The sequence below is a fragment of the Heteronotia binoei genome, chromosome 19, assembly GCF_032191835.1.
Source record: "Heteronotia binoei isolate CCM8104 ecotype False Entrance Well chromosome 19, APGP_CSIRO_Hbin_v1, whole genome shotgun sequence".
Classification (NCBI taxonomy): Eukaryota; Metazoa; Chordata; class Lepidosauria; order Squamata; family Gekkonidae; genus Heteronotia; species Heteronotia binoei.
The window spans coordinates 34,061,362-34,077,549 of NC_083241.1; the positions used below are offsets into that span (position 1 = coordinate 34,061,362).

Consider the following 16,188-nt stretch of genomic DNA (forward strand, 5'->3'; position numbering starts at 1 on the left):
TTGGCGGGAGGGTCAGTTTGCTTGGTGCCTTTGTGTTTCAAAAATATAACAGATCTTGTGGGTTATATTAGTAGGGCAATAGGCCCACCATAATAAGTTTTTGCAAGAACCATCTTGCCCTATGGAAGTCAGTTTTTCAATAAAGTCATTTATTACCAATGACCTGTGTTGTTAGCTGAACTGCCGGGGACTCGACAGAAGCCCTCCCCATTGGTTAGCTGATTAGCTTCCCAACCTCCACCTTACCGCCTTGCTGCCAGAATACTTTCCTTGCCCTATGCTTCAGAGTGCCTGATGGAAGAATAAACCTTGGCTAGGTCTGCTGTGGATGGGCTTTTTTTGCATTTGTCTTTTAACTGTTTTCTATGTCCTTCTAAATATATTTTTATTTATTATAACTGTATAGCTTATAGAACATAACCCAGATAAGCCTTAGTTATGTTGCCATGCTCTCAGGCCACTATCTTTACACCCTCTGTGGGTGGTCAGATGTTGCTGAAGTGTGTCACTCGACCTGAATCTTTTCCAACACTCTTGAGAATTCAAAGGTTTCTCCCCAGTGTGGGTTTTCAGATGCACTTGAAGTTGGCCATTCTGACCAAATCTCTTCCCTCACACTGAACATACAAAAGGTTTCTCCCCTGTGTGAGTTCTCTGATGCTTTTGAAGGATCCCCTTCTCATTGAATCTCTTTCCACAATCTGAGCATTCGAAAGGTTTCTCCCGTGTGGGTTCTCTGATGCACTTGAAGAGTCCACCTCGCACTGAATTTCTTTCCACACTCTAAGCATTCAAAAGGTTTCTCCCCTGTGTGGGTTCTCTGATGCACTTGAAGGTGGGGATTCTGACCAAATCTCTTTCCACACACTGAGCATGCAAAAGGTTTCTCCCCTGTGTGCCATCTCTGATGCTTTTGAAGATATCCCCCCTCACTGAATCTCTTTCCACAATCTGAGCATTCAAAAGGTTTCTCCCCTGTGTGGGTTCTGAGATGCACTTGAAGTTGGCCATTCTGACCAAATCTCTTCCCACACTCTAAGCATTCAAAAGGTTTCTCCCCTGTGTGAATTCTCTGATGCTTTCGAAGACTCCCGCTCTCACTGAATTTCTTTCCGCACACAGAGCATACAAATGGTTTCTCCCCTGTGTGCATTCTCTGATGCTTTTGAAGGATCCCCTTCTCACTGAATCTCTTTCCACAATCTGAGCATTCAAAAGGTTTCTCCCCAGTGTGGATTCTGTGATGCCTTTGAAGAACCCCCTTCTCACTGAATCTCTTTCCACACTCTGAGCATTCAAATGGTTTCTCCCCAGTATGGCTTCTCTGATGCTTTCGAAGAGTCCCCCTCTCACTAAATCCCTTTCCACACTCTGAACATTCAAAAGGTTTCTCCCCAGTGTGGGTTCTCTGATGCACTTGAAGGTGGGGATTCTGACCAAATCTCTTTCCACAATCTGAGCATTCAAAGGGTTTCTCCCCGGTGTGGATTCTGTAATGCTGTTGAAGAACCCACCTCTCACTGAATCTCTTTCCACACTCTGAGCATTCAAAAGGTTTCTCCCCTGTGTGAATTCTCTGATGCCGACGAAGAGTCCCCATCTCACTAAATCCCTTTCCACACTCTGAACATTCAAAAGGTTTCTCCCCAGTGTGGGTTCTCTGATGCACTTGAAGGTGGACCTTCTGACCAAATCTCTTTCCACAATCTGAGCATTCAAAAGGTTTCTCCCCTGTGTGAGTTCTCTGATGCTTTTGAAGAGCCCCCCTCTCACTGAATTTCTTTCCGCACACTGAGCATACAAAAAGTTTCTCCCCTGTGTGCATTCTCTGATGCTTTTGAGGAACCCCCCTCTCACTGAATCTCATTCCACATTCTGAGCATTCAAAAGGTTTCTCCCCAGTGTGGCTTCTCTGATGCTTTTGAAGAGTGCCACTCTGACCGCATTTGTCTTCACCCTCTGAGCATTCAAAGGGTTTCTCCCCTCTGTGCATTTTTTTGTGTACGAGGAGCTGTGATCTATTTCTAAAATATTTTCCACACAGAATGGATCTATTCAGCATCATTTTCATGAGCTTTGGAAAATGTTCAGCACACTTTCTTCCATCTTGCTTCGCAACAATACAGTCGCTTTTCTTTCTCTTTGGTCTTCCTCGATTCCTGACATTTTCTTCCAGGTCTTCATGTTTAACTGTCTTCGGCAATTGCTGCTGAAATTCCTCACCCTCCGCATTCCTCTGATCATCCTCTGCTGGAATAAAGAGAGAGATCCTGTTAGCACGTGGGAGGGGTGGTGAGGTCCAAAGCCATCTATGGGACTGCAGTAGGAAAGGACTCACAACCCTCTGGAATCATACAGCTTGGCTGATCTTAACCTCCCCTCCACCTTTACCCACAATATCTAGTGTTTAAGGATACTTCTGCCCCCCAAAATCAACAGATGAGATCTTGCTGGGAATTTCTGAGCTTCCTGATTTCAGGCCCCCAGAAGGCCTCCCTCCCTCCTTACCCAGGGAGCAGTTTGATTGTTCCAAATGAAATATTGCTAAAACGTCGATCAGAAACCCCCCCATTGTCAGAACAACAACAAGCCAAGAAGTGGGGGAAGCTGAGTCCCAGCCCAACCAAGCCTGACGGAAAAAGGGCCCCTACGACCTCAACGCCCAGAGGATCCCCCGGGGGAAGGAAATGCTTCAGATGCGGCAACCCGGGGCACCTGGCATCTAACTGCCCCGAGAAACCAACACTCGCGACCCCGCCGCCCAACCGCCAGCCGCAACCCCGAAGAAGACTGGGGGGAGAGCAAGGGAGCCCAGTCGGGGCGCCGTCACCACATCCCTGGCGATTGACGAGGATGTTATAACAATCGAGGAGTCGAGCGAAGAATCCTGGGACCCCGAGCTGACGGGAAACGACAGCGACCTGCTTTAATGGGTGCCGCGAAGCAGGTCAGAGAATCGACGGCACCAATCACGGTGAGAGTAACTGGGGAACTATTATTTATGGCCGTGACTTTGTTAAACCCCAAACTAAAGCGGTTCATGCACGCCCGGGCCCTAACAGACTCGGGGTGCACGAGGGATATCATCACCCCCCGCCTAGTAGAGGCGCTAGGGCTAACTACGTCCCCCCTGCCCCACCCGATCCAATTTGAACAAATGGACGGGACGGTAATGAAAGGCGGGCCATGCACCGAAGAGACTCAGGCGGTGCCGGTGGGAACGAAGGAACACTGGGGGATGGAGTTGTTTGTGATAGCCCCATCGTCCTCTTTCGATGTGGTGGTGGGAACAGGGTGGCTAGCCAGACACCAGCCCGACATACAGTGGGAAGCCCAGATCGTCAACTTCCCTGACTGGGGGTGTGAGCACCACCACTGGCGGAGGGAGTGGGGCCCCAAACCCCCGCCGCAAAACGAGAGACTATGCCTGACCGTAGAGGAGGTCAAATCAATTCCCAGGGAGTATCAGGATTTGAAAAGGGCGTTCAGCGAGGAGGAAGCAGACGAGCTGCCCCCGCACCGCCCTACAGACTGTGCTATAGAACTAATACCGGGCCAGGAACTACCGAAAGCCAAGCTCTATTCGATGGGGTGGGCGGAGAAGGCGGAATTAAAGAAATTCATAGACAAAAATTTGAAGAGAGGGTTCATCCGCCCTGCCACCGCCCCGCATGCGGCCCCGGTCCTGTTCCGGAAGAAGAAGGACGGGAGCCTGAGGCTTTGCGCTGACTTTCGCGGGATAAATGGGATTTCTATGTCCAATGCCTACCCTATCCCACTGATAAAAGACCTCCTGAGCACGGTGGCGGAGGGTAAAGTGTTCACCAAGCTCGACCTCAGAGATGCATATTTCTGGGTGCGGATTAAGGAGGGGGATGAATGGAAAACGGCGTTTAACACCCCTATGGGACAGTTCGAGTACCTGGTGATGCCGTTTGGACTCCAAGGGGCACCGGGAGTGTTCATGAATTTTATCAATGAAGTACTGAGGGAATACTTGTATAAGGGGGTGGTGGTGTACCTGGATGACATCATTATTTATTCAAAAGACTTAGAATCCCACGTTCCCTTAGTCCGAAAGGTGCTGACCACGTTGTATCAGAACAAGCTATACGCTAAGCTAACCAAATGCGAGTTTCATCAAGCGGAACTCGACTACCTGGGGTTTCGGGTGTCCGGGGAAGGGCTGGCGATGGACCCCGCCAAAATTCAAGCGGTACTAGATTGGGAACCACCCCGAACCCGATGGCAGTTACAATCTTTCTTGGGGTTCGCAAATTTTTACCGCGGGTTCATAAAAGGGTTCGCCTGGGTAATGCTACCCCTCACTGAACTTCTCAAGACCAAGGGGAAGGGGGAGGAAGCGAAAAAGCCCGGAGCCCGCCTGAGTTGGACACCCCAATGCCAGCAAGCCTTTGATGAACTGAAAAGGCTGTTCACAAGCGAGCCTGTGCTCGCCCACCCCAACGAACTCAAACCCCGGGCTCCTCCAACCACTACCAACAGCCGCGAGGCCCTGGGCCGTGGTTTCGATGGACTTCATAGTAGAGCTACCACCTTCCCAAGGGAAGACAGTAATTTTAGTAGTGGTGGATACTTTCTCGAAGCAGGCCCACTTCATCCCCTGCAAGAAGTTACCCACAGCTAAGAAATTGGCCCACCTATTTTTCCATCACGTGGTCCACCTCCACTCATTCCCAGATAAGGTGATTAGCGACCGCGGGCCACAGTTCGTTGCCAACTTCTGGCGGGAGTTTTGCAAACTCACGGGCATGGAGCAGGGGCTCAGCTCCGCCTACCACCCCAGACGGACGGCCAGACGGAGAGGGTTAACGGGCTGCTAGAGCAATACCTCAGGTGCTATGTCAACTACCAGCAGTCCAACTGGGTGGAACTATTGCCCTTTGCAGAGTATGGGTACAATAACAGCTTACATAGCTCCACCAAAACCTCCCCTTTCCAGGTCGTCAATGGTTACGAGGGAAAACCCTTCCCCCTCCTTCCTACAGCCAAAGACACCCCTGAACCAACCTCCTGTCAACAGTGGTGGGAAGGGATCGGGAAGGGCTGGAAGGTGATACAAGAGAATCTGGAGAGTGCTAAGGAGGACTATAAAAAACATTTTGATCGAAAGCACTCCCGCCAGTGGGCGCTTAAGGAAGGGGATTCAGTGTTTCTCTCCACCAAGAACCTCCCCCTTGCACAAACATGTCGGAAACTGGCTTACAAATACTTGGGTCCCTTTAAGATAAAACGCGTGATCAACGAGGTCACAGTAGAACTGGAGCTACCCAAAATGTTTAGTAAGATTCACCCTGTTTTTCATTGCAGCCTTCTTCGCAAAGACCCTGGAGCTACGTCCTGGCACCCTCGCCCTCCGGAGCCACCTCCTACTCAAGTGAAGGGCCAGAGCCACCATGAGGTGCAGGAGATTCTGGACTCCAGGGTCCGATGTGGGGTGTTGTACTATCTGATAAGATGGAAGTACTTCCCCCCTAGTTGTGATGAGTGGGTCAAAGCCAGTGACGTGACCGCCCCGCAATTGCTTAAGAAATTCCACCTACTGTACCCACACAAGCCCGAGCGAAGGCTTAGGGGGGGCAGTATGTCAGAACTTGTATCTGTTATGTATGCTTAGTTAAACACTCTTACCTTAACCGACTCCATATTGTAACTGTTAGTAGAGAGCAAGCTTTGTAGCTAGCATTGTAACCAAATGCCTTGCATTTCAAACAAACTGTGATCACTGGAGGGTGACTGTGAATCCCAGGGAAACATCTGCAGGTGTCCTTTGAAGCCACTCTGCCAGGACATCTCCCCAGGACTCCTTCCTCCTCCGCAAAGATAAGGAGCCCTGGGAACAGACTAGTGTCTCCCAAAGTGTGAGAATCGGTTTTATTGTTGTAGTTAGGATTGCATAAAGAATGTAACCATTGCTGAGCTCGTTATCAGAATCAACTCGTCTTTCTCCTGAACACAGTTCTCAATAAACGCTTTAAACTTTGAAACAAAGTTATGAGCCTCGTTTGAAGTTCTTCAAGTTCTGACACCCATGACTGTTCCTTGCCTGTTCCCTTGATATAACTGTGAAGGATACTCACGCTCAGCCATCTTTTTTGGGAGGGAAATATGTTCTTGGGATCCTCTTGATGAACTCTCCAGCCATTCTTCGGATTCAAGGCTGTTGTCTGTCTCTGCCATAGTCTCTCTAACACTTCTGGATTCTTTCACAGAGAGAGATAGAGAAAGTATTTAGTTATTTATGGTATGGCAGTGTGTAGTGTAGCCAGGAGATCCTAAGATTGTCTGGCAGCCAGTCGTTCCAGCTGTTTACTATTACACAGCACTAGGTAGCAAGCTAGACAAGATCAGGCTATCCTGGGCTAACCAGGTTAGAGCAGAGAGAAAGTGACCATTCTGATACGGGGAAGAAATTGAACTGTAAAAATTCTTCTGAAAGGACGGAACCATATTCAACATCAAACCCCACAATCCCAACCAGTATAAGGGGAATGGATCTGTGAAGCAAAACACCTGAGTTACCACAAGGGTTAACATGAGTATTAAGTGGCCCAGTCCATCTTGCACGTGTTCATGATTAGAGTGCCCCTGCAGCCAACGCCCTTATGTTTTTCAAGGCCAGACTCCAGAAAATGGTAATTGGTTAATTGTGAGAACTTTTATCCAGCAGTGTAACTAGGAGAGAGGGGAGATTATTAGGGTGCTGACGCCCTCTGGAAAATTCCATCAAGGAGAACTCTTGTTCGACTCATTAGGACCACTTGACCCTAAAGACGTAGAAAATATAAGACAGGTATAGAACAGATGGAAGCTAAACTAATTTAATGCTCGTGCCATGCTCATAAAACTTGATGTTTTTTTGCTTTATGTCGAGTAACTTAAGCTACAAGTTGGAATACTTAGTCTGCAACAAGAGGTGCCTGTCAAGCATGGTAAAATTCCATTGATAATTGATTGTTTTAGAGTCCTCCATAACACTGGTCTGTGAAATATCTTGGAGGACAAAGGTCTGTTAGCTCTGTTATTCTTTCCCCCTCCCCCTTCCTGCTTTATTGCTTGCAAAGTAGAAGTAAAGAGAAACAAAACTAACTTGAGAAGAAGTAATCAGCATCTTCCCATACATTCCTGGTAGGGAGAGCGACACATCTGGGTAAAGCAAGGACAGAGTCCTGATAACGCTATGAGAATGTAGACATTAATGATAGTTTATGTGTGAGAGCTCTCCCTCGCCCCCACCTTTCGCAATCCTTTTGAAGTAAGCCTTAAAAGTATTGTATCAATGTATTTGCAGCATCACTCTCAAGAATCTGTTACACTGAAAGAATCGGTTTATCAATAAACGTAGTTTTGTATCAACTTCGACTCCTCATTGAAACCGCATGCTTGACAGGTGCCACCTGAAACCAAGTATTTCATGTATGCGATAGAACTGCTAGCTTTTCTTGTTTTTCTGTTGCTGAGATGCAGAAACGATGCTGTTCAGTGAAGTATTATTGTGAAATATTTTAAAGGGCTTTTCCTTTACTTGTGTGCAGTCTCCTCAGAAACACACTGAACTGGGTGCTGCTCAGGTATAAAGAGTGCTGACCCAGGAGGACCCAGGCTTTGGTTCTTGATAGATTCATTTCCAAATCACAGGCAGAGCAGAGGCTTGTAATCTTGGTTGGTCTCTCCCTTACCTGCCTCCGTGTCATGACCCTGGTATTTCTTGGAGGGCTTCCATTCAAATACTAGCCAGAGCCAGTCCTGCCTAGCTTCTGGGAAATTATGAGATCAGACCAGCCCGGGCTATTGATCCACCTCCAGATAATAGCTGATCCAAGGATTCCAAACCAACTGCAGTTTCTGAATTGATTTTGAGGGAAGGCCAACAGACAGTGCATTGCAGTAGTCTAGCCTAGATAGTAAAGAGTCCTGTAGCTGCACAGGGGTAGCCAACGGTAGCTCTCCAGATGGTTTTTGCCTACAACTCCCATCACCCCCAGCCAGCATGGCCAATGGCTGGGGCTGATGGGAGTTGTAGGCAAAAAGCATCTGGAGCATTACCGTTGGCCACCCCTGCTGTAGCACATTTAAGACTAACAAAATTTATTGTAGCATATGCTTTCAAGAAACATAGCTCTCTTCATCAGATGCATAGAGGGGACATAGAAACTGCCCAGAGTTATATAAGAGCTAAGGAGAGGAAGGAGCAGGTGCAGGTAGTGAATGCCATGTAAATGCAAAGCCATTGCAAAAGTCATGAAAAAGGTAGGAGGCACAATCCAGGCTGGGTGTGATCACTCTCCTTAGCTCCTATAGATCCCTGACCACTTTCTACATACTCTCCATGCATCTGATGAAGAGAGCTGTGTTTCTCGAAAGCTTAGTCTTAAAGGTGCTACTGGACTTTTGTACTATTGTGTAGACACAAGCTTTTTACAAGTGTTTACATAGTGTTAGTGCTTTAAATGGTCTGTTACAGTCTTTTATATGGTCTGTTACAGGTGTGAAATAAGAGCAAAAGCTCTATTCATTGGCTAAACAGTTAACATGGTTTCTCTTTGTGTGAGTTCTTACATGCTGTATAAGATTCCCATACTGAGTGAAGCTCCACACTGAGCATTCAAAAGGATTTCCCTCTGTGTGGGTTCTCTGTTGATGCTGAACACTGCTACTGTTACACAATGCGTTTTCACACTCTGAGCACTCAAAATGTTTCTTCCATGGGGGTTTTCAACCATCCTGCTGAAGAAAGCAACCCAAACTGAATCTCTTTCCATACTCTGAGCATTCAAAAGAGATTCCCTCTGTGGGTTCTCTGATGCCATTGAAGATCACCCTTGCTACTGAATCTCTTCCTGCACTCTGAGCATTCAAAAGGTTTCTCTGTGTGAGCTCTCTGATGGCGGTGAAGTGTGCCACTCTATATGAATCTCTTTTCACACTCTGAGCATTCAAAAGGTTTCTCCCCTGTGTGGCTTCTCTAATGATGTTGAAGATTGCCAAACTGACTGAAACTCTTTCCACACTCTAAGCATTTGAAAGGTTTCTTCCCTTATGTGTGTTCTTCGGTGTATTTTCAGTGAGTCTTTCTGACTGAATTTCTTTTCACACTGTGAGCATTCAAAACAATTCTCCCCTGAGTGGGTTCTGTGGTGCACTTGAAACTTGCCGCTCTGATTGAATCTCTCTCCAAATTCTGAGCATTCAAAAGGTTTCTCCCCTGTGTGAGATCCCTGATGTTGTTTAAGAGTGCCACTCTGATTCAATCTCTTCCCACACTCTGAACATTCAAAAGATTTCTCCCCTGTGTGGATTTTCAGATGCCTTTGAAGAGTCACACTGTGACCGTATCTCTTACCACACTCTGAGCATTCAAAAGGTTTCTCCCCTGTGTGGGTTCTTTCATGCAGTTGCAAATTCCCCCTCATACTGAATTTTTTCCCACATTCTGAGCATTCAAAACGTTTCTCCCCTGTGTGTGTTCTTTGGTGCAGTTGAAGAGTGCCACTCTGAATTTCTTCCCACACTCTGAGCACTCAAAAAGTTTCTCCCTTCTATGTATTCTTTGGTGCACAAGTAGCTGTGATCTATTTCTAAAATTCTTTCCACAATGAATGGATGTATTTGACTTAATTATCCTGTGCTTTAGAGAATGTACATTATGCTTTCTTGTGTCTCGCTTCTCAACCATACGGCTGCCTTTCTTTCTCTTAGGTCTGCCTTGATTCCTGACATTTTCTCTGTTCTTCATTTTTAACTCTGTCTGGCATTTGCTGATGAAGTTCCTCATTCTCTTTATTCCTCTGATCCTCCTCTGCTGGAATAGAGAGATCCTGTTAGCACCTGGGAGGGCTGGTAAGGTCCAAAAACATCTATGCGACTGCAGTAAAAAAAGGATTAATGTCCCTCTGGCCTCGTCCAGCTTGGTTGATCTTAACCCTTCTCCACCTTTCCCCAAAATATCTATCCTTTAAGGTTATCTCACTCTCTCAAGAGCCACAGTTTAGCTCTTCCCCTGAAAGAGTTTCTCCAGATTTTAAGTCCCCAGAAGGTCTTCCTCTCTCCATGCCAGGCCCGGCGCTAGGGTTTCTGGCGCTCCATGCCACACCCTATGCCAGCGCACCTTCTGGTTTTTTTGCATGCGTGAAACATGCGGGGCTCAATGACATCACCATGACTTCACCGGGCCGCATGTGCTTCGCATGAACACTGTCTGACTTTTTTTTTCCAATGCAGAGGAAAGGAGAAATAAGGCAACACAAGGTGGGGGGAGAGGAGGGGGTGGATAGAGAGGGAGGCAAGCAGCAAAACCGTCCTACTCACCTCTCTCAGCAGCAGTCCCTTCCTGGCTCCTTCTGAAGAGGGATAGGCTGAGCCACATTTGGGAGGAGTGGAGGCCCCCCCCAAGAGCAGCCAAAAATCCTGCTGCTGCCCAGCAATGGACGGGCTGAGCCGTGTTCGGGAGGGGCAGATTCCAGGGCCCTGGAGGTCACCTCCCTCCCCCGCAAGAGTGGCCGAAAGTCTTGCCACTGCTCAGCAACAGATGGCCGCCTACTTCACTGACTCCCACGAGCTGGCTCTGCTCCATACTCCGCAATCCATATGATGGTAGCAAACTAAATATTGCTTGGAAGTGAATCAGACATCCCCCATGACTATTCCATGTCTCTTCCCTTCACAGGACCATGAAGGATACTCACTGTCAGCCAGCTCCTCTGGGAAGGAAATTTGCTCTTGGGATCCTCTTGAGAAACTCTCCAGTTTTTCTTTGGATGCAAAGCCATTGTCTTTCTCCACCATAGTCTCTCTTATACTTCTGGCTTCATTTGCAAAGAGAGCTAGAGAAAGATAAGATAAAGTATTTATCAATCATATGGCAGTGTGTAGCATAGCCAAGAGATCATATATGTGTGTGTGTTTGTGTGTGTGTGTATATAAAGGTAAAGGTAGTTCCCTGTGCAAGCACCAGTCGTTTCCGACTCTGGCGTGACGTTGCTTTCACAACGTTTTCGTGGCAGACTTTTTACGGGATGGTTAGCCATTGCCTTCTTCAGTCATCTACACTTTACCCCCAGCAAGCTGGGTACTCATTTGACTGACCTTGGAAGGTTGGAAGGCTGAGTCAACCTAAGCCGGCTACCTGAACCAGCTTCCGCTGGGATCGAACTCAGGTCATGAGCAGAGAGTTCAGACCACAGTACTGCAGCTTTACCTTCACTGGCTTGAGCGATGGCCACGACACTGGCCTCAGTTGCCCCTGGGTGAGTACACACACAAGAAGCTGCCTGATACAGAATCAGACGCTTGGTCCGTCATAGTCAGCACTGTCTACTCAGAACAGCAGCAGCTCTCCAAGGTTTTAGGCAGAGATCTTCACATCACCTACGTGACCCTTTTAATCTGAGATGCTGTGGACTGACCTGGGGAGCTTCTGCATGCCAAAGCCTCCCACCCCAGTAGTGGGACAGTCCTCAAAATGGTGAATTGCTATTCAGTATTTTGATTCATGCCTCATCACCATGGCAGCAACTCACATCTTGGGCACCTATAAAAGATCCTTACCCAGAAAGGCCACATGGCCGTAGTTCTCCAGCATGACTTCCCTGTACAGAGCTCTTTGTCCCAGATCCAGCAGGGCCCATTCTGCCTCCGTGAAATAGACGGACACCTCCTCAAAGGAAAAGGGACACTGAAAGAAAAAGCAGATTCCCTCCTCAGAGATTAGGCCAGGCAGAGATTGCACCCTGGAAGGGTGTATTCTGGGAAGGCTTGATATGGGTAAAGGGAAAAGTGTTCAGAAGATCTCTTGTCCAGACACCTTGTAGAAACTGCAGGAGCAAAAGCCCTCCTAAGAAAGGAGGAGGGACCCAGGTTGTCCCCTGCTCATCTCTCCTACCTGGACTGGAGGGGCAGCAGCTGCTTCCACACCTCTGAAAAGATGACAGCTCAACAGCATCTCTTCACTGCCTGTGACTGAGACAAAGGAGGACAGAAAAGTGCCTGGTTGTTTGTTCCCTGCTTCACACACCACCTTCCCAGGATTGTAAAACTTTCCCTTGTGTACACTCAACAAATTTTTTAAACACTTTAAAACAAATTCTGGGAGAGGCAGAAGAGAAGCACCAGGCACCTAGGAGTCTCAGCGATTTAAAATGCTGCCAACGTATTTCAGCCTTCTGCGAGACCTGCGTGTGGTCTGTTGGGAGGGAAAGAGGGAGGTGGAAATTCTGTTAAATGCCATGTCTCCATCCCATTCTGCCCAGACTTGAACACATCTGGAGACACGACAGTGATGCGAATTAGTTTTCAGAGTGTCTCATGGCGTGCTCACTCAACCACTTTAGGTTTACAGTCAGAGACAACATCAACTTGACACCACGTCTGCCCCAAGCCCCTCGCCAAACTCCTTGGCGATGCTTCCTACTAATATTCCCTCTAAGCTAAGTTAGCGTGAGCTAGTTCACAGGTATTTTTTAGCCTCCAGCTCACACAATCTTGTCTCAGCGCAGGAAAAATGGCCCCAGAGCAAAGTAATTTATGCAGTAGCTCGTAACGTTAATGTCAGTAGATCACAAAGTAGATTTTTTTGCTCACAGGACTCCACAGCTTTGAGGGAGTATCGCTTGCTACAACAGCATCCTGTTTCCCACGGCACCTTGCCAGATGTCCCTGTAAGTAACAACACAGAAGTCAACCTTTTCCATTATTACTGGGCCCTAGAAACTGGTTTTCAGAGATCTGCTGCCCCAGAAGGTGGAGGCTCTCTTTATTCACTCAGTTGAATAGCTCTGCTGAGGTTTGTCTACCATTTCTCTTCTGAGCCACAGGACCGGATTTACATGTTTTTTGAGGGAGGGGGGAATTAAAAAATGACGCCCCCTTATGGGCCATTCTATCTTATCTGGGAGAACCGGGTTTGATTCCCCACTCCTCCACTTGCACCTGCTGAAATGGCCTTGGGTCCGCCATAGCTCTGGCAGAGTTGTCCTCGAAAGGGCAGCTGCTGTAAGAGTTCTCTCAGCCCCACCCACCTCACAGGGTGTTTGTTGTGGGAGAGGAAGATAAAGCAGATTGTGAGCCGCTCTGAGACTCTGAGTGGAGGGCGGAATATAAATCCAACGTCGTCTTCTTCTTATGGCCCCATAGAATACAATTAATTAATATATATAATTAACTCCATACCCAATTTGGCGCCCCCCTGCATCGGCGCCTGGGGCAACACCCCCCTCTCCCCCCCCCCCAGATCCAGCCCTGCTGAGCCACTTTGAGTTCTTCTTACAGAAGGAAAGTTAAATATGGATATTTAAATTAAGGGGAGGAATGGCCCACAATGAATTTGTCTGATCTCCTTTTAGAGGTTCGAGTGCTGTGAATTAACTCTTGTGTTGCGTGAAGAAGGATTTATCATTTTTTCCCCAGATCTGAACTCTCTACCGATCAAATTCACAGGGGGCCCAGTCACATCCAGGTACTTACCATAGGAAAGGACAACTTGGGGACTCTCCATGGCTTGTGCCCTTTGCCCTTCCTTGGAAGGAACTCCTTCTGCTTCAGAGATTGTAGCTTCTATCTTCATGGTCTCAGCACCTGAAACAGCAACAAGGGAGAGGGGTAAGAGGACAGGGCATGGAAGAGAGCAAGTCCTGCCCCACTCCCAGATTCTGTATCCTTCTTTCAGTAGACCTGATGAGTTAACTGGAAGAATAAGAAGTTCTCTAGTATCAGAGGTTGCTGAAAGGGGCTGTTTCTTACACATCCAAGAGGAAAAGACCAACTTTTTGTTTGTTTGCAAATTAAGACCACAGGAACAGAATATCCCGTTTGTTCATTTGACTTTTCTTGAGCTGAAGGAAATTGATTATTACACACACCCCTCACCAAACTCTGCTTCCAGAGGGGTGCAAAACTGGTGCCTAAGACGGTTGTCAACCTCCAGGTGGGGCCTGAAGTTCTTCCGGAATCACAACCCCCCCCTCCCCGCTGCAGACAGAGATCAGCTCCCCAGGTGAAAACGGCTGTACGGGGCAGGAGGGGGGGATTCTTTCTCCTATCTGAGCTTCTCCAGTCCCCAAACTGGGACTTACCCACAATTCACTACCCCCCCCCGCCGCCCTAAAAAAAAAAAAAAAAGTTCAGGAATTTGCCATCCGGGAGTTGCTAACCCGATGCAAACCACGGCAGAGAAGGATCTCAGCCTCCCACCCTCGAAAGATCTCAAAGGTTATCATGCAATCCCATACTTCCAAGTCCACCTTTCCCGGATGCGGCTGCAGGGCTTTTCCCAGCTGTTGCACATCTGCAGCCCTTCCCGCTCTCTGCCCCAGGCAGAAGCAACTTCCCCCCTCCAAAAAACAAAGGAGCCTCTCCTCTTCTCCCCACCCCCCTTGCTCGGCCTCTCTAGCAAAGGGCTCTGTGGCTTTAACCCTTAAAGGTAAAGGTAGTGCAAGCACCAGTCGTTCCCGACTCTGGGGTGACGTTGCTTTCACAACGTTTTCACGGCAGACCTTTGACGGGGTGGTTTGCCATTGCCTTCCCCAGCCATCTACGCTTTCCCCCCAGCAAGCTGGGGACTCATTTGACCGACCTCGGAAGGATGGAAGGCTGAGTCAACCTGGAGCCGGCTACCTGAACCAGCTTCTGCTGGGATCGAACTCAGGTCGTGAGCAGAGGGCTCCGACTGCAGCACTGCAGCTTTACCACTCTGCGCCACGGGGCTCTTGGGTTTAACCCTCGCAGTGCTGCAGACATAGGGAAAAGGAGTCCTCTCCACGAAGAGCTCCAGCCAGGCCTTCTGCTGCTCAGTGGGGCTCCTCTAGAGTAACTCTGCCCGGGGTTGAGCTCCCAGAGAATCCCCAGCTGTTCAGCCATCTCAGAGAAAGGGAGGCTGAAGCTCCTCATTCCTCCATTGGTATAAGGAGGGCCGTGAAGCTCCACTAGGGGAAGGGGTTGGACATGGGTAGTTGAGGCTGTTGCTTGATTTCTGTCTATTGCACTTTGGAGAGAAAAGGTCAAGGTAGCCAATCTCCTGTGCAAACAGGACTTCAGACAGATAGACTTTATTTATGGCAAAAGCCAACATCTTAAACAAAAGGGATAACTATACATATCCTTTAGCAATCTGTAAAACACGATAAAAGTATTATAATATTATTAAAATTGAAAAATATGCAACAATGGCCATTAAAACGAATGTACTCTGGCATTTTAGGCTACTAGTAATTTTCTCGTCCTAAAGGCGAACCAACCAAATGTAGCTATTTTAAGAGTAACTGCAAGATACTTGTCCTCCAAGGAAAGGAAAGGAAAGGTCCCCTGTGCAAGCACCAGTTTTTTCCGACTCTGGGGTGACGCTGCTTTCACAACGTTTTCACGGCAGACTTTTTACGGGGTGGTTTGCCGTTGCCTTCCCCGGTCATCGACACTTCCCCCCGCCCCAGCAAGCTGGGGACTCATTTTACCGACCTTGGAAGGATGGAAGGCTGAGTCAACCTCGAGCCGGTTACCTGAAAACCCAGCTTCCTGTTTGCCCTCCAACCAGGACTTCAAATGCGACCAGAAAGCTCCCATCTGGGAGTTTGTAGCCATTTCTGGGCAGAGTCAAGGAACAGAGCCCGGATTCCGGGAAAGGAGGCTGGATTTGGACCCTTCCCCACCCACCCAACCACCCACCACACACCCACACCTTCACCCATTCAAGTGCTTGCTTGTGCTGGGAGAAAATTCTCTCCCTGCAACCCCCAGAGACAGAAGGAGAAAGAGAGAGATGCCTGCCAGGCAGGAAAAACGGAAAAAGAGGAAGAGGCGAGAAGGAGGGGCAGGCCTCTCCTCCCCCCCAGGCGTCTAGGAACTGAACATGGCTGTCAAGTGGGAGTAGGCCATGTAGGTGGCTGCCTAGGGCGCTGCATGACCTATAAAACTGGCGGCTCAGAACAGGAGTTTCAGACCAAGCCTACAGCTTGGGAATCCGAGAAGAGACGAAACCCACAAGGTTCTCCAAGGAAACTGCAGGCCACGCTTCATCAGATGAGGAATCAGGTATAGTGAGCAGAGCTACGTATAGCTGGAAGGAAGTGATTTAGAATGCGAAATGGTACCAATGTTCCCTCTTCGCTGCAGAATCTTGTGAGCAAAAATTCTACTTTGTGAGCTACTGGCATTAAAGTGGTGAGTTCCTGCATCAAT

At 48.2% G+C, this 16,188-nt stretch overlaps 1 protein-coding gene across 1 annotated transcript in view; it reads right to left on the reverse strand.

Annotated features, from left to right (window-relative positions):
• The window catches only part of LOC132587670 (zinc finger protein 135-like), a 61,740-nt gene that overhangs the window by 21,541 nt on the left and 24,011 nt on the right, over positions 1–16,188 (reverse strand). Inside the window, exons 7-8 of the mRNA XM_060259987.1 lie at positions 11,903–11,979; positions 11,569–11,695 (exon numbers count right to left, since the gene is read on the reverse strand). Of these exons, the coding sequence (XP_060115970.1) occupies positions 11,569–11,695; positions 11,903–11,979 (204 nt within the window). The remainder of the gene's footprint in view (positions 1–11,568; positions 11,696–11,902; positions 11,980–16,188) is intronic.